General features: G+C 44.7%; 1 protein-coding gene across 2 annotated transcripts; it reads right to left on the bottom strand.

The window, feature by feature from the left end:
• Positions 1 to 1,725: 1,725 nt before the first annotated feature.
• PLEKHS1 (pleckstrin homology domain containing S1) lies at positions 1,726 to 17,609 on the bottom strand. Of its 2 annotated transcripts, none has more exons than XM_081158418.1 (12): positions 17,341 to 17,609; positions 15,921 to 16,009; positions 15,702 to 15,808; positions 14,738 to 14,872; positions 13,325 to 13,400; positions 12,339 to 12,455; positions 10,368 to 10,493; positions 7,537 to 7,643; positions 6,862 to 7,068; positions 6,032 to 6,133; positions 4,668 to 4,803; positions 1,726 to 2,373 (listed from the first exon to the last, which is right to left on the bottom strand). In XM_081158418.1, exons 1-12 carry the CDS (start codon positions 17,366 to 17,368, stop codon positions 2,194 to 2,196), a joined length of 1,410 nt encoding a protein of 469 aa, XP_081014544.1. In that variant the 5' UTR covers positions 17,369 to 17,609; the 3' UTR covers positions 1,726 to 2,193. The 2 variants fall into 2 exon arrangements, with proteins under 2 accessions (XP_081014544.1, XP_081014545.1); XM_081158419.1 differs by having other exon boundaries at positions 17,388 to 17,608.
• Positions 17,610 to 17,801: the final 192 nt, after the last annotated feature.

The following is a 17,801-nucleotide window of genomic DNA, read 5'->3' as shown; positions in this document are numbered from 1 at the left end:
CCTCTTTCAGGAAGGGTTCAATGTGTTCTCCAAAGGCAACTGTCTGGTTTAAATTCTGGCTCTGCCATGTACTAGCTGGAGCCTTGAGCAAGTTATTGAGCTTCTCTGTGCCCGAGTTTCCTCACCAAAAGAATGGATATAGAGATAGCCCTGGATTTACAAGGCTGTAGTAGGACGCAGCAGTGTGTGCTCACTGAATGTCGGTCATGATTAACACCACGATCTCTCTCCTCTCTACACTCCTCTATCATCACACAGTATGGTAGTTAATTTTCTCTAATTTTTAAATATAGTAATGTTACTTGGCCCCCAATCATTTTTTCTAGTGGTCTCACCTATCCAGAACACTATTGAGAACCAAGAGGCATGTAAATAAACGACAATACCACCAACACTACCATTAAGATAACCGAGCACCCAAATCATGTCCTTGTATTGAAAATGAATGAGCTTTACCCCTAAAATCTCTTACACCCACACTCACAGTGCATGTACGGTTAGAACAGGCTGCATGGTTGGCTTTCCCAGCCACGGCATAAATAAAAGCAGCCCAGGGTCATTGGTAGAGGGGGAGATAGTCCTCCATATCAAATACTAGAGTGTGGTGAACTCACGCCCATCACCAGGAATCTGAGAAGGAAGGCAAGAAAGTGGTAACAAATTTCTGAAAGATTATAATTAGTATAATTTTAAAATTGAACTTGTAGAATAGTACCTTCTCAAATAACAGCAGGGAAACAAGAGATGCATGCTCATTTAATAACACGAGGTGTTCCAATGTGCTAGTGCAATCAAGAAACTAAATTTTAAATTTTACTTAATTTTAATTAGCTTAAATTTAAAAAGCGACATGTGGCTAGTGGCTGCCAAGTTAGGCAGCCCAGCTCCGGAGCTTAGTACGGTAAGTGCAAAGTTCACTTAAACCTTCCATTTTCCAGAATCATCCAGCCGAAGTTGGTTTGAAAAAGGCTCCTGAGATCCCGTTAGATCTCTGATCATTACACAAAGATTTCATTAACAGGAAACGAACTGTATTTGAACGTCTCTTCTCTGTGCTGGAGGTCTTTTCAAACCTAAATCCAAATCTGGGGGTCAGAACATCTGTTTCTCAGGGCTGGTTTCAGATGGTTGCTTCTTCCACTAATAGGTATGAAACTGGGAGCCACAGAGGAAGTATATCGTTCGATGTTTCAGGCCTTGATTTCTTCCCACGCTAAATCACAGCACAGTGAAATATGCCAGGTGGGCAAAAGGAGGGTTACAGTTGTGAGTAAGCCAAACAGAGTTTATTCTTGCAATATTATTTATTAATTTTTGTATTATTTTCTGTTTGAACAACTGTAACCCTCCTTTTGCCCACCCTATATTTTCTGAAGGGCCCCTTCTGCTCTAACATCCCTGGATTGGGTCAGTCCTTCAGCTCTCTGCCTTTGTTTTCCTGTGTATGAAAAGAGATTAGATTCTTTTGGCCTCCAGAATCAATTAGTTAATGCACCAATTAGCTAAGACCTTCCAAACTTAGAAGTGCTAAGTAGTTCTCTTATCACTTAGAGAGCAAGCAGATCTTTGCTGGATATGACCTAAAACTGCTTTAACTTCTATTATAGTTATGGGTCTTTAAAAAAGCAAGATAATTATTGAATCAAGGGGCCACTCTCTCTGAGCATTCTGTTTATTTTTAGTTTCTTTCTTTTTTTTCTTCTTTATTTTATTTTTTTTTCTTTTAGTGTGAGTGTTGTGTTTTGTCTCAGCATTCTGGACCCCGGGCATGACTAGTAGCAGGAGGTGTTGGGAGGCTGATATGGTATCACATCTCCCTCAGGAATCTTGCCTTCCTGGACTGAGCATTTCCAACTGCACGTCCCCTAACAAAGCAGGGATTGTGTGGGCCATGACCTCACGGAACACACAGCACATTGTCGATGGGGAATTACCCAATCTCTGCCTGTGGTGTGTGGAACAGAGTCTGAGATAAGGCCTTCTGTTTTCCCCATGTTCCACCGTCATTAGCCCGCTTGGCCCCCTTCACAACCCTGATGCAAGAGCCAGGGAGGGCGTATTATCCTCACTGTTGGGACGCAGAGGCGGGAATTTAGACCGGGGCGCTCACTTGCCTCGGGTCACACAGAGATGTGGCAGGGCCCAGAACTGAGTCCAGATCCCATCCTCACCCCTCTGGTGGGTCCCAGCATGTTACTCTCCAGTACTTTTCTGATGACCCTTTCTAAGAGCTGGACTCCTCTTCAGTGCCCTCTGCAGTTCAGATTTTTCCAGTTCGAAAGGTGCAACACTTTGGTGTTTTAAGGAGCATGAACAGTCCATAGCGTGGAATTTCTCTGAATTTGGGATCCGGCCGATGGTGAGTTTTACTTTCTAAAACACAAGCAAGAAAAGAATTAAATGACCAAAGATTATCCTCAGGATTGTTCTCAGCCTGTCCTCAGTCACACCTTTCAAAGGTGGTTTTGAAGAAAATCCTGTGATGAACTACAGTCTCTGGACAGAGGAAGCCAGGAGGACTTGGATCCTCAGGTGGCAGGTGGATTTTTATTCTCTGGCATCCACTGGCCGGAGCCGTTAAGGCAGATTCTAAATGGCATCAATAGTGCCCAATGGGCCCATTTGTATCAAAAATTTAAAGCCTCTGGATACTAAAGAATTGAAATGAGACCACCAGACAGAACCAGCCCCTGACAAAATGGGGAGAAAATTGAAGTTTGATGTGTGTCCCCTGCAAATTCTAGCATCTCCTCCACCTCCATGTACAATCTCACATTTTCTCCTCTCACTGTCTTTACCCATCTCTACCCAACCTCCCACTTCAGATGCTCAAGGAAGAAGGGTAGACCTGCTTGGTTCAGGTGCTTAAAACAACAGGGCCCTTGGCTGCCCCACTTCTGCTTCCATATCTCCCCTCTTCCAACATTTTTTCCCCTTCCAGAAGCCAGATCTTTGAATTTTAAAAAAGGACTGGATATCCATTTTCACATAAAGGAATAAGTCAGAAATGGTAGGGGTAGGAAAGGAAGGGCATTTTTTTTGATCATCTGGATAATCATGTTGACGAGCACCCCAGATTTCTCAGAAGCATCTAATTGTTCCCCCAAGAGAAAGGGGGCAGGCAGATTGATCACAGGAGAAATGCTGCCAATCCCCGGTACCCCTCTTGCAGGTGGCTCCACAATCTAGAAAGGCAGTGGTGGTAACTGCAGTCAGTGATGCCCGGGCCAAAATCCTTCTCTCGGCTTCAGAGCCAATGCCTGGATCTTTGGGTCAGAGCATTGTTTGGTGACTTTCCAAAAAGTTCAGAAGATTCTATTGAACACTTGGCCCCAGCGTGGGTCTTTGGCAGAGGAAGTTAGGCACCAGATTGTTGGACTGGGCCCCTGAGAGCTACCTTTTTCCTACTGCAGATGCCTACCCCAGTCTTCGACACCCAAGCCCAACATCTTCTCCAAGACACCTTTCTGGCCTCCCTGAAATAGATTTACTCCATTCCTCCTTTAAGTTGCCATGACCCTCTGTTCATAACTCAAGGCACACAATGTAACTAGCACATAAGATGCCTAATTTACCCACTAACCTGTGAGCTCCTTAAGCTCAGCCTGAGGCCATTTTTGTAGCTCTAAGACCTAGTACAGTAGCCAGCGTACAAACAGTCAATGAGTGAATGAATGAATGAAATGAGGCCTTGCTCTCCCACTAACTAGTTATGTATCTTAGATAACTCACTCATTCTTACTGGTTTCCCATTTGGATAACAGTGGTAGTACAATTTGTCTAACCAGCAAGGTTATTGTGTGATGTGGAAGAGATAAGATACATATAATCATAAACTCTCAGAGCTGGAAGAAATTTTAGAGATCATCCTGTACAACGGTTTGCAGAAATTTTAAGCCAACACATTGCATCTTCAAGAAGCGCTAACAGGAAAGTCACCACATAAAAAAGATAAATGATACATGTAGATTGCTCTAGTTGATGCCCCTTACTGTCCCCTTCCTCTTCTCTCCTGTCATTTTCAGGGGCCAAGAAGCACAGTTTGAAAACCAACTCTCCCACTTTAGAGAGAAGAAACTGATGCCCAGAGAAGGAGGTATTTCCCAAGGTCGTGTGGCTTGTTAGAAAGAAAAATGGACAGGGGAAGAAATGAACAATATGGAGAATGTACGAATAGGCAGAACCATGTCCGAGCACTTAATAGGAACCATTCACTGTTGTAAGCATGTTAGATAGATGATCTCCTTTAATTCACCAATAACTAATATTATCACTATCCCTGGTTTTGCATTAGAGAAAATTGAGGCAAAAAATGGTTTAAAAGACATGGGATGCAAGGCCCGAGCCAATTTGGTTCCAATGCAAGCTCTTTATGCCACATGAGGCTGTGTCTGAGGTCCTGACCAGTTGTTCAGCCTCCCGGCCCAGCGTTCTCTCCAAAATTACCTTATATAAAAGAATTTCGAAAGGGCCCTAAAATAACCTGTCATTTACATGTATTGTAGGAGGTGTTATTTACACTTCTCAGTCTCTTATTTATACTTGGCGGCTGGGGACTGAAGAGTGTCACCTGTGTTCAGAGTACGGTTCCGACTCCACCTGAGACCTTGGTCTTGTTCCTTCTGGCACTGGCTTGCCCGGGGCAGGGCTCGGGCGGCCGGACTCACCTCCTTCTGGACGGACCGGCTGATAAACAAGGAGACCTCGTCCAGGCTGTGGGGCTTCAGGTCATTCAAGGCCAAAAGGTGGTCTCCGTGAAAAAATAAGCATCCCAGGCGCGGGGGGCCTTTCCATTCAGCCACACTGCGAGGGGAACACAGCGTCCAACACAGGCCCGAGACCATGCTTGCTGGCAGTTCAGGACACAGATGGGGACACAGATGGTGCCCCTCACTCTAGTCTACCCCATTGTTACTCCCACTAGTTTCTTCAGCTGTGTTGCACCACATCCAAAGTAGCTGAACTCCCTTTTCTGTCTGGAAAATTCTTCCCTCTTTCACCACTGTGGTAGCCTGACCCTCCTTCCAAAGCCTCTGCAAAGCCCTCCTACGTCCCACTTCCCTTACTTTAATTCGTCACTCCTCTCCCTCCCCTGGGCTCCTATTATACTGTGTGAGCACCTCATTTATTGTATATTCAAATAAGATGCACTTTCTATTTATTTGTTTATGTGGCTGTCTTTTCCACCAGAAGTATGGGACCACCTTTAAAAAAATTGTTTATAACCCCATAACTCCAAGTAAACAAAAGGTGCTCAATAGGTATTTGCTGACAGTGAGCACATAATGATGACACAGTGACCATCTAATGAACAAATAAACTAATTAATGAGAAATCCCAGGCACAGAGAAGGCCACAGTTTTTGTCACAGTTATTGAGCCTTAGACTGTGGGAAATGTGGAAAAAATGCAAGCTTGCGGTTCTTGCCCACTTACAGAACTTAGAAGGCTACTGGTCTGAAACATCTACTTCACATGAAAGGTCTGTCTTCCCTTGTAAAAATGTAATCTTCCAGCAGAATAAATTACAAAGTCTTTAGGAGAATTAGAAGCAAATAAACAGTGATCATTTCAAGAAAATTCTCTGTCACGGGGTCTGCTGTGTCTGTCCCCGACCAACAGGTTTTCAGCTGGTGTCTGGAAGTCTAGACCCTGATAAGTCTTTTCCCTTTAGACCTTCTGTTCTTGTCGGCCTCACGAACTTCATTCATTCACAAACACTCATTGCTCATTGATTGGGATAGTTTCCTTGGACCATACGTATTCCATCCCACTATTCCTCACCTTGAAAAAAATCAGAAATTTGTTCTTTCCTGGTCTTTTGGGTACTCCTACACCCACCCACCTCCCCGCTGACTCTCTCAAGCAACAATGCCCTTATTCCTGCCCTGATCAAAGACCTGCTACAGCAGCAAAAGAACAGTCCAAGCTCTCCGGGCAGTTTTGCCACCTACAGTGTTTCAAGGTATAAATGTTGTCTTTATATCTCCCCACCCAGTTTATAATCAATAACCCTCAAATCTCCGACCCACCATATGCGTCCCGCGGCTTCTGTGAGACCCAAATAACTGGTGATGTCAAGAGGAGAAAGGAACACATTCAGTCTCTCCACGTGGCTTTCATCAGGAACGTTACTATGAGATAAAACATTTGTAAAAGTCAAATCAGGCAGCTGTCTCTGGCTCTGAACGGTACTTTCTGAGTAAATTCTGGCCTCCTACATATCAGACGGCATTTTCCAGCTAAAGATCATCCAACTTATTTAGAGAAGAATATGAATTCAGGTTACTGAAAAGTAGCCACTGATGGCCTTTCTCACCCCTCTTGGGATGTGGTAGTAGATGGGAGACAGTGAGAAGGGAGAAAAAATGACAAAATTGATTACATAACTGTCTATATCAGGTCAGTCTGCACGTTTCTCCTCTGGGAATGATTCCATAGAAGACACTGAAAAGAGTTAAACCTGAGCACCATCTCATCAAATGCTCTTGGCATCACTTAACTAAATGTCTTCCCCTCCTAGTCTAGAACCAAGCTTCTTATGACTTGCATGGCCATAATTTTAACAGAAAAAAGTGGGTGACATGCTCCCCAGATCAGTGGGATCCAGGACCTGAAAGGCTAGCCGAAGGAGAGTCTTTACAAAATATTTGAAAATGCCACCCACAGCCCAGGGAGCTTTGCTTCCAGCCCGGTTACTCACTGTGCTTGGCCACCAGGTCAGTGACAAGGGGAAGCCAGTCAGATTCTTGGCTGACTTTGAGATTTTTGGGAATTGCTTTAAAATTTGAATTCTGAGTTAAAAAAAAGGAAGCCTGCCTTGTTCTAAGGGCCCACAAAGGTTGAGAAATTAGAACTTTACTTGATTAATATAGACAATTGCACAACAGTTAGTGAGGCCGACCCCTTTTTGTCATTCATGGTCTGGGCTTTCGTTTCTGCAGGTGGAAGGCAAGAATCCCGTCCTGAGCCTTGTTCTTCCAGGTGAGACCCCCTGTTCAGGGTCTCTGGGCAGGTCTGGGATTCCTCTTTGTTCTCAGCAGACTCATTGGTTGTCTCTTTGAACAAACTAGAGCATAAGAAGTGAACACAAACCCTTTTTTAGCATGTCTACTGACAATTTTCACATTTAAGCACCTAACAGCTGTGGGAGCATTAACAAGATATTGAAATATGTCTAACCGTCAATATCACAGTCACAGTTAGATCAAATCCAACAAACTTTCCATCTAAAAGTGGATATGGAGTCCAAATAACCCTTTACTTTGGGAGCATTGGGAGACAGAAGTGAGTGTGAGAGATGTAAATGCAAAACAGAAAGTCACTTCCCCAGGAGACAGAAAAATGTCCCGAGGATGTCATTAATGGTTTTCTGTCGGGGAGAGAAACCAATTCTCACTCTATCTTGTTTTGAGATTACTGAACAATGTGTAGAATTTGGTCTATGGTAATGCTTTTGTCTTGGCATCTCACTAGTGATTTTCTGTAACAGTACATTAGCTAAAATAAAATTTTAAAACATGGCTGTTTTACTTACCAGGATTTCATTGACATGTAATGACGCTCAAGTCTCTGGGAGACCTGGTCTGGACTAGCAGGTTCAATGGGTTCACCAGGTTCACTGGAAGCAATAATATTGTCCAACTATAGACAAGAGGAATAAATGTAAGGATGTAAGTCTACTAATAAGCCAGGTATCTTCTTGCCCCTTCCACGATGGCTCTAGGCCCTGAACTAAGAAAGGCATCCACCGTTGGATGCACAGTGGTGTTGTTCTGAGGGGGGCTGATCCAGTAAAGCTCTAGTAGACTAGAGTCCCGTTTTCTTCTCCTGGGTGCCCCATGCTCCTAATGCAAATATTTTATTGGGTTAAACTGCTATTTATTTTCTGTTTCACTAGCAGGCACTTAATAACATGAATTCTTTTCCCCAACCAGTGCTACTGTGAATTCATGTCACCTGGCTGGGTCAAAGACTGATGCGATGCAGAGCTGGCCTCAGGCTACCATGTTCACAGGGGCCCAAGTTGCTTCAGAAGGCTGTGAAGGGTCTTAGAAAGTACTACCCTGGAGGGGCTTAGTTCTGAGTCCCTCAGAACTAAGACAGTCATTTGGGACAATGGTTGCTTCAAACCCTAAAGGTTTCCTATTACTTACCTAACAATTTAAGCATCAACCCATAACTGAAAGAGTTCATTCCAGTCAAGCCAGTCTTTCCACTACACCCCTACCAATAGTGCTCTTCGAGTGCCCGTTTTCATGCTGTTTCTTTTTCCAGGCATGCCCCTTTTCTCCTCTGCCTAATGACATGTTCAGGCCTGGCTGAAGTCCCACAGCCCCTCCTGACCACCCTGGCCACTGCCAATCTCTCCCTTCTCAGAATTTCTACTGCACAATTTTGTACTTCATTTTTTTAAATGGTCTTTTAGCTTCTGCTTTTGGGTATATATCCAAAGAAACCCAAAACACTAATTCGAAAGAATATATGCACCCCTATGTTCATTGCAGCATTATTTACAACAGCCAAGATAGGGAAGCAGCCCAAGTGCCCATAAATAGACAAGCAGATAAAAAAAAAAAAGCTGTATACATCATATACACATATACAATGGAATACTACTGGCCATAAAAAAGAATGAAATCTTACCATTTGTGACAGCATGGGTAGACCTAGAGGGTATTATGTTAAGTGAAATAAGTCAGACAGAGAAAGACAAATACCATATGATAGAAAGGGCTCACAGACACATAGAACAGACTGATGGTTGCCAGATGGGAGGGGGTTGGGGGTCAGGGGGAAAATGGTAAAGGTATTAAGAAGTACACATTGGTAGTTACGGAACAGCCACAGGGATGTGGCTTGCAGCATAGCGATCCGGTCAATGATGCCCGGTGGCTATGTGCAGTGCGCGGCGAGTGCTTGAAACACCAGAGGGACCGCTTTGTAAAGTATGTGGCTCTCTGGCCACTACGTTGTACACCTTAAACTAATACAAAATAATGTTGAATATTAAATAGTAAAGTTCAACACTTTAACTGGGGGAAAAAAGGTCTTTTAGCTTAGTTTTATCTGCCTTACTACATTTTGCATCCCATTAAATGTCTAGCCAATGCCAGGCATACAACGAATATTCAGGACAACTGACTGGTTGGTTGGACTGTCATAAAATATTAGTTGCCATCACTGTGTCCCAGGAAAGACTAGCATGAACATATTTTGGTGAAAGAAGGGTCCTGTGGTCCAATGAGCTTGGGAAATGCTGTGTGTTGCATCCCACTTGGACATTTATAATGCATCACTAAAGGCTCTGGGAATTCTGCAGTTCAGAAGCTTGCTTAACCTGCTTTAATTTGGTGTTTTTAGAACTCACTTGATTCCAGAACACTTCTTTTATGTGAACACGTGCCATCATCTTGTAGAAAACTTCCTGTTTGGAAAATGCTGACCACCCCCCTTTCTCTAACCTTGCCTCCCTATTCCCCATTTCCATTCTCTTCTCTCACCCACCTCAGATAAGGCTTCTGGGTTAGTAGCACTGGAAGATAATTTGGGTTTTGTCACTTCCCATCTCAGAAGCCATCACTGCCTCTATGCTGACTATAGAATGAAGTCAACTCGGCATTCAAGACCCATCATGGTCTGGCTTATTTTTTCTGTCATATGTTACTGTGCCATTCACTCACTCGAGGTTATAGCCCAACTAAAGTAGTCACTATATCCTATCAAATGGCACTTTGTCTCTGAAGCCTCCCTGACTCCCGGGGACAGAGAAAAATCTCTGCTTTTTCTGTTGGTTCCAGAGCTCACTGCCGTGCCTCGTGGGCAGCATTATCAGGTGATAACTGGTGGGGCGCTGAGCTCTCAAGGCAGAGTGATGTAAGTTCCATGCCTAGTAAAGTGCTGTGACCAGCACACAGAAGGGACTCAGCAGGGGCTTCCAATGGATCAGGAGACTGGTTGATACCACCACACAATTTATCACCCAAGGACCTGTGCTCATATTATTGTTTTTGCCCAGAATATAGAAAGGCTTCCAAAGTCAACCCCTCAAGTCCAAGTTTTACCTATCAAGTGAAGCCATATGTCATCTCCTTGGAATTTTCCCAGGTCTTCTGTCTGGAAGTCAGCCCCTTTGCCTCCCACTCCTCATGCACTCTGGGCATTTTATAAACATCTTTCTTCAGCATGGAGCCCTTTCTGTCTTGTATTGCAGTTGGCTCCCACCCAAGTGTCAACACTGAGCACATCATCTGTGTCTGATTCACTGATTCCGTGTTTCACTGAGCCAGCCTAGTGCCTCAGGAACAGCTCAGGGGCTCAGCAAATATCTGTAGAAGGAATAAATGATTAGTAAATGAAAGGGGTTACCTCTAAAAGAATGCTTCGAGGACTAATATAATGACTCTCTTCTTCTGTATCTTGAGTGGTCTCTGGCAAGGAGCCATGTGGTAGATGGGCTTGTCTGAGTCCTGGAGAGCTTTTTTCCATTAAATGCTAAATAAAGACAAGAGGACAGAATTAATGCTTTTCTGTTTCTTTGTAAGAGACAGATTAAACCACATGCTTTCTGGGAAAGGCATAAGAGGTTAATTAGGTTGAGAAGATCAGAGGATCTTCCAAGGTTACATCCAGAATCCCACACAACCTGAAGATGCCTCTTGAGTCTGGGTCACCCTTGATAATATGAAAATATAGGCTCAGCTTTCAGGCTTTTCTCTACCACTGGGGGGACCTGGAACTCAGGACAAGTGGTTCTCTCAGTGGGTGGTATCCTAAGTCACTAAGCTCCGCCGAAGTCCCCCACCCCCACCCCCACCCCCACCCCCACCCCCACCCCCACCCCCACCCCCACCCCCACCCCCACCCCCACCTTTTTTCTAGTTTTCACCCAGTGCCATCTGAGAAGGTAATTATTAGCCCAGAGTTAAGACATTGCAACTTTCCTCTTCCTGCTCAACATTTCTCTTTTGTGTTCTGCTCACATCCTCCTATTGTTTTCATAGCAATGCTATTTGGTGATGTTGATCATGTGACAGTAAGAATTATAGGCTTCAAGGTGATCTCGGTTCAACCAATTACTGCCTTCCCTCCCCAGTAGACACAAGATACTCTACTAAAGTAGCTGCTTTGCATGGCAAGAAAATAGTACAATTCAATTCTTCCAAGAACAATGCCTGGGAGCAGGGGGGTTTGAAAAGACTCGGAATGTTCTCTAGGAAGTCCTTGAAGGAAAGTGATTTAACAAACATAGATGCATTGAAGTAGCGTCCATTTATCAAGCTCATGGAGCCAGATCATGCTGAGTTGGGGAGGAAGAAGGGATCTAATTTAATTTCAACAACAACAGCAACAAGAGCAACAACAAGAAATCCCAACGAGGCAGATGGTGTTCTTAGCTGGAGCTGACTGGAAAAAATCACTGGATACATAGTGTGAAAGGAGAGATGACCAATAACATTATCTTTGGGCAGAAGGGATATCATTTGGGGAAAAGCAAGAGGCATTCACTGAAAAGGGTTAATCTTCCCAACCCTGTTTCCTGTCACCTTTCCTACAAACACCAAATGAGGTTTTGGCTTGGTGAGTTTGATAAGCCACAAAGAGCTTTTAAAATAGTTGGAGAGCTTCCAACTAGATAAACACAGGAGGCTCTGCCATATTAAGACGTCTCTTGTACCCAGGGAGAAGGGAAAGTCCATGGTTACATATCTAAGGGACAAAATAGTATTCACGACAGAAAACACTCAACCCATTTATTAACAATATCCAAAGCTGGGAAGAGAGCTGAGACTACAAATACAAATCACTCTCAAGGGACAGATATACTTTTTCTTCAAATGAATTTCATTAGAAATGAAGATGAAACCACACACACACACACACACACACACACACACACACAGAAGGAAGACTGATCTGGGTAAATGAAGAAAATTAATAAAAATTCTGATTTTGCCGGAGGAGTACAGATGATATGACAGAAAGTCAAGTGGTGTTTTGGCAATTATTTTATAGAGATAATCTGTGCCCTGTGTGTGAAAGGAAAGGCAAGGTTACCAGCCAGCTTTTTGTGTAGCTGGAGGGATCCTCCCAACATGCCCAGATATTTATTGAGGAGCATCCAAAATGAATGAACCCATTTAGAGGTGGGCTGGGCAAGCAGTAAGGCTCATCTGTGGTGTAGCCAACAGATTAAATACAAGATAAACAGTGGGGCTAACAATTGTTCTTATGATGGGTTAGGTTTAAGAAAGGTGTCAAATCCACTGGAGAGATGTTTAAAGGGTCAGCTGACTCTCCAGCATGGCATCCCGAGAGAGGTGGGGCAAGTCTGCTTACCATGTCTGGAAGGGTATTTCTTGTTGAGGTGGAGCTGACAGTCCCCAGGGCGCTGGAATAACCAAGAAGAGGGCCGGGGTCTGAAGAGGGCCTCTTGGCACCCAATGAGAGTGTCTCCTGCTCGTGAACAAGGAACACTGGAGTCAGGGCATGAGGGATCTCTTGTCTGGAACGAGGCTGGGCTCCCTGAGTCTGGCCTTTCACCACTGACATCTATACAGGTGGCCAGCGTTCTCTCACTAAGTCATGAGGTGACCTTGTCTCTCTCCTGTTTCCAAATCCTCGAGGACTCTCAGCATGGCCGTCAGAGACGCCCTGAACTGCCCTCAACCTGTCCTGTCAACCCTATGGCTCTCTGCTCCCACTCCAATGTCCTAATAAGTCGAGGCAGCTTGTAGGAACACCTTGCTCTCCCTTCCTCCTTGGCTTCAGCTTTTGTTGGAAACATAGAACAACCTAGAAAACATGTTAAAACAATACCTGGAGACCAAAGGTTCACTTATGAAGATCTGTGTAAATTAGCCAAGGTTCTTAGGAAGTAAACAAAAAACCTGAAAGTCACTAGCCCTTACATTAGAGAGACATCATGTTGAAAATGTGAAATAAAGAAAGAAAATGCAAGAAAGGCATTTTTATAGGAACCAGCCTAGACTTAGTCACCCCAAAGGTAGCTGTCACGTACCTCGGATAACAATGAGGGAAAATGCCGTCGCTTCAGCTACTATCAAAAACTGCCAGTTAATTTTCACTCCTCCTATCTCAATAATGAGAATCTGAAGTGTCTCTCTATTGCAGCTCCCTTGCAAAACAAGAAAGTATTCTTCCCCATTGTTAATCACAAAACTAACAAGGATGTACATTTTCTCACTTATTTATTCCTCGTGCTAAGGCCAGTTGCTAAGGAGGGGAAAAGAAGCTCCCATTGTTCCCCTGTGAAAGGAGGGCTGCGCTCAGGTGCCCTGCTCCTTTCTGCGTGGTGGAGTCACCTCTGTACTCGGGCTTGCTGCTTTCATGTCCCGGCAAGACGATGACATGAACGAGACCCAGTCTTTAATCTTCTCCCTGTTGATAGGAATAAACCTTCAGCTGGCAGGTGGCAACAACAGCGCCTTCGCTCTCTTTGAAACGGAGGATTCTTTCATTAAGGTTGCAAAGGCGGTGGGAGCAGGTACCAGGGAAATCAGGATTTTTTTCCTAAGGAGCTTACATGACCCCCTGGCTCCTTGCCTCCTCCACACTCAGGCGCTAGAATTAACCCTCAGGCCCCCTCGGTGCGCAGAGCTCAGAGAAATGGGGGGAAAGTGGGAACCGACCACGGGAATCACAGGGTCGGGCTTTGCTTTGTGTCCCCGGCGAGCCGGGTGCCTGTGGGCGCCGCTGGTGCGCGGCCAGCCGGGTGGGCCTCCCTTGAGGCTGTGTGTGTCCACGAAGGATGTGCCTGGGAAAGGCGACGTAAACCCCATTTTCCCTTCTGTGGACGCTCATGGCGATGTAAAAGAAAGCGGTTTGCCTCTGGGTTGATCTGAAACAGGTCAAGGCTCTTTCTACTCTGGCTTTAGCACCCCCTGCCTGCTCTGCACAGCTTCCTTCCCCAACCTCGGCCTCTCTGTCAAGCAGATAATCACCTATGAAGAATCCAGAGGCACCTTCTTAAACAGGACTCCTTCAGGGATGAGCACAGCAACCCCCCAACCCTAACACATGTAGCTTGTATGAGGGTTGGGGGGGGGGGCTGAGCTCATCCCTGAAGAAGTGTGTTGGCTTCTTTTACATGGGATGCATCTGGGGCGATGGTGACTGTTTTGGGTTGAATTGTATCCCTCCCCAAAATTCACATATTGGAGTCCCAACCCCCAAGACCTCAGAATGTGATCTTATTTGGAAATTGCGTTGGGTCGTTGTTGATGTCATTAGTTAAGATGAGATCACACTGAAGCGGGACAGAATCCTAACCCCAGATGACTGATGTCGTTATGAAAACGGGAAATTGGACTCCGAGATGTGCACACAGGGAGGATGCCACATGAAGACTGAAGTTACGCTGCCACCAGCCAAGGAAGTCATAGAAGCTGGAGAGAGGCCTGAACAGGTCTTCCCTGGGGACTTCAGAGTGAGCATGGTCCTGCGGCACCTCGATTTCAGACTCAGCCCCCTAAACAATGCAAATAGACTTTTCTGTCGTTCCAAGGCACCCAGGTTGAGGCGCCTTGTTATGGCAGCCCAGGAAATGAACGCTGTGACTTTTCAAGGTATTTTAACAAACAGCGAAGACCTCCAAGGTGGAGTTTATGGTTGTGACCAGGGGGTTCCCTTCTAAGCGTGTCTATTGCTTGTTGGTTTAATGTGTTTTGTTTGCTGGTTTGTTTTGCACCTGGAGACACTGGTTATCTGCTGCTCACCTGCCACTGCCAATGAGGAAGTACTCTCTGGTAGGGGTTCTGATGGACATCACCTCATCGGGGTGGCATTTAAACATCTTCTGTACAGACTGCATTTTTTCATGGCTACTTATGCCAATGTCTACGCTGGAACTTCTGTGAGATAAAGACATAAAGTGTCAAACAGATGCAATTAGAAAATTAGGAAGAAACCCAACCAATGTTTGATGTTAGGATTCAAATGGAGTGCAACTCTAGGCTTGCCGGTGCAATGTTTTGAAAATGAGCTAATTGTTTCGGAAAACAAGTTTAGATCTGGGTCCTCAAATACTTGGTTCAGCAAGAAACTTCATCCAAAAGTTCTCATTTTAGTTGGATTCTTAATTCCATAAATTATCATGTTTTCTCAGTTTTTTGGTACATAATTCCTTAAAGACAATAAAGCCAATCTAAATATCTTTTAAAACCTATCTTGGCTTTATGAAATGATCATTTCATCTGTTCTTTCCCATCCACAAATTAAACGCATCAACATCTTGTGTAATTAAATGCTCATTAATTAATAATTTGCCAACTAGAATATATAATATGAAATAATTATTTAGCTATCTTCTATTCAAATGTTCCATTTTAGCTTCTTTTCAGCAACAGATATAAGTGCAAAGCCCTGGCTTCTTTTCTTAATTGATTTGTTTTTGTTAGATAGAGGAGGGGAGAGGGAGAGAGAGAGAAACATTGATGTGAGAAGGTAACATCGATCTGCTGGCTCCTGCATGCTTCTTACCAGGGATCGAGCCTCCAAACGGGGCACGTGTCCCAACTGAGAATCAAACCACCAACCCTTTGGTGCACAGGATGATGCCCAGCGAAATGAGCCACATGGGCCAGGGCAGCTCTTGCTTCTTTCAACAATGATTTAAATATTAATTTGCATGCAATACATTGGCATTTGTTGTTGCAAGCTTTTCCTCAATTGGATACATACCCATCAATTTTAATGGAACCTCGGTGATGATGGTCTTTGTAATAGGAAAGACGAAAGCCCTTCTCCTCACTCCTTGACAGGACAAAAAATCGCTTTTTCCAAGAGGGCTGAAAAATGAAAATATTTGGCATCTCAGTTAAATCTCAGAAGAAGAGAAAGGGTTGAAAAAATGCTCAGGAGGCTGGTGGGAGGCCTGTTAAAATCCTAGTGAATACTTACAGCAGAAGAGAAAAGCTGAGGAGGTGGTGACTTAATAAAGTAATCTTGTTTGCAGACTTCATTTTCATAATAATATGTAAATTGTTTGCCTAATAAAAGAAAGTGAACAGAACGAAGTTTGTTCCCTGTGAATTTCTGAAAAGAGTTGCTTCAAATGGAAAACACTGTTTACTTCTGGAAAAGTCTTCAAATTATTCAGTTATGGGGGGAAAAACCCATCTATAATCGGTCAGGAAAACAAAGGGCCCAAAGACCAAGAGTGTGATTCTGATTCACCCACCTCGGGGACCTTCATTCAGGTGACTTTTAGAAGCACCTTAATGCAGCTCACACCCGTGTGCACCTGAGTGCAGCTCACACCCGTGTGCACCTGAGTGCAGCTCACACCCGTGTGCACCTGAGTGCAGCTCACACCCGTGTGCACCTGAGTGCAGCTCACACCTGTTGGCCTCTCTGTTTCGGAAGCACTTTGCTGGCTCTCTAGCTGTGAGCAAAGGCTTTCTCCCTTCCTGTGGAAGCACCAGCCACGGGGGCAAGATAATTCTGCTTTACCCTTTGGCTTAACGAACAAAAGCAAAACCACCTGCTGTGGAAAATGAAGTGCAAGGTGGTTACAGGGGTTTCCAAAACATTAAATGCTCCTTTGAAAGTGTTGAAATTATACACACTTTTTGATTTTTTTTTCTATATTTTCCAAAATGTCTGCAAGAAATATAAACTACTTTCATTATTTAGGAAACACAACTAATGTTGTTTAAATGAAAAGAAGTTTTTTCAAAAAGAGTTTGGTTTTGCTTTCACATCCAGACGATAGTTCTAGTGTGTCCTTGGTTTTGGAAAAGGCAAAGCAGCCTTTCCCGAAGAATCGGAGCTTTCTTTGCCTGGTGAAAACAGGACCAGGGTTAGGTAAGAGCTGACGGGCCATCACGCTGGTCTTAGGTGGTTCTTGGGCAGCGGTCCTCACCCTCCTGCAGCAATTCTGCCTGCTCTCCCCAAAGCCGCCCTCCCCCGGCCCCCGAAAAGAAAGGAAAAAAAACCCAGAAGGAAACAATATAAAAAATTTCAGCTCCTTTAATAGCTGTGTGGCCTGGGACAGATGAAGGAAATCTTCCCCAGTCTTCTCTGGGCTATGGTTTGTTGTTAGCATCATCTCCAAGCAACAATGGACCATGAAACAAATGGAACAAATTGGCCCACGAAAATCAAAAAATGCCAAGTTTCTAGATAGGTGAGCTCTTACAGAATAATGAACTGAGTTCAATAGCCTCTGCTACATTCTCCAAACCGAGACTCGTTGTCCCAGAATGCCACCAATTATCCCCCACTGAAACCATCTTCTGTATCCTGGCTAGATTGATGGGAACTGCTAGCCATTTTCAATAAGAGGATTTTTCCTTCTGAGAGTATGCCCCTTGGGTACCTGGGCTCTTCTGAGGTTTGGGTTCCATGGTGGCTGTCTGTTCTCACCTGTCAAAAAGAAGAATTAAGAGTTGTGAGTCCCCAAACAGCAGTAGGCTTCACTGATGAGCCGCCTGATGACCATCAGGTGTCAGGGTGGTGCCCCGGGCCGATGGCAGCCATGGCAACAAGGACCTGTCCAAGCAGCGGTCACCAAATAGCAGGGCTGCGAGGTGTTGCTAGGGTGGCTGCAGAAGCCGTCTTCCCTGGACTTTGTCTGCTCCTGCTGTGACAAGAGAGCCCCTGGGGGGAAGCAACGCCGAGAAGGACAGATAGGAGCGGGGCAAGGGCAGGGTGCTATGGACCAAATATAGCTGAGAGAGCATTTCTGGCCGAGAGGCGGCCCAAGATAAGCCCTCTCCATGCCAGGGACTCACTTGCTCCGGAGGGAACCTAAGAGCGAGGCCTAGGGCGTGCTCACAT

Source organism: Miniopterus schreibersii (genome assembly GCF_964146895.1).
Source record: "Miniopterus schreibersii genome assembly, chromosome: 14".
Lineage (NCBI taxonomy): Eukaryota > Metazoa > Chordata > Mammalia > Chiroptera > Miniopteridae > Miniopterus > Miniopterus schreibersii.
This window is presented reverse-complemented; position numbering and strand designations above follow the sequence as displayed.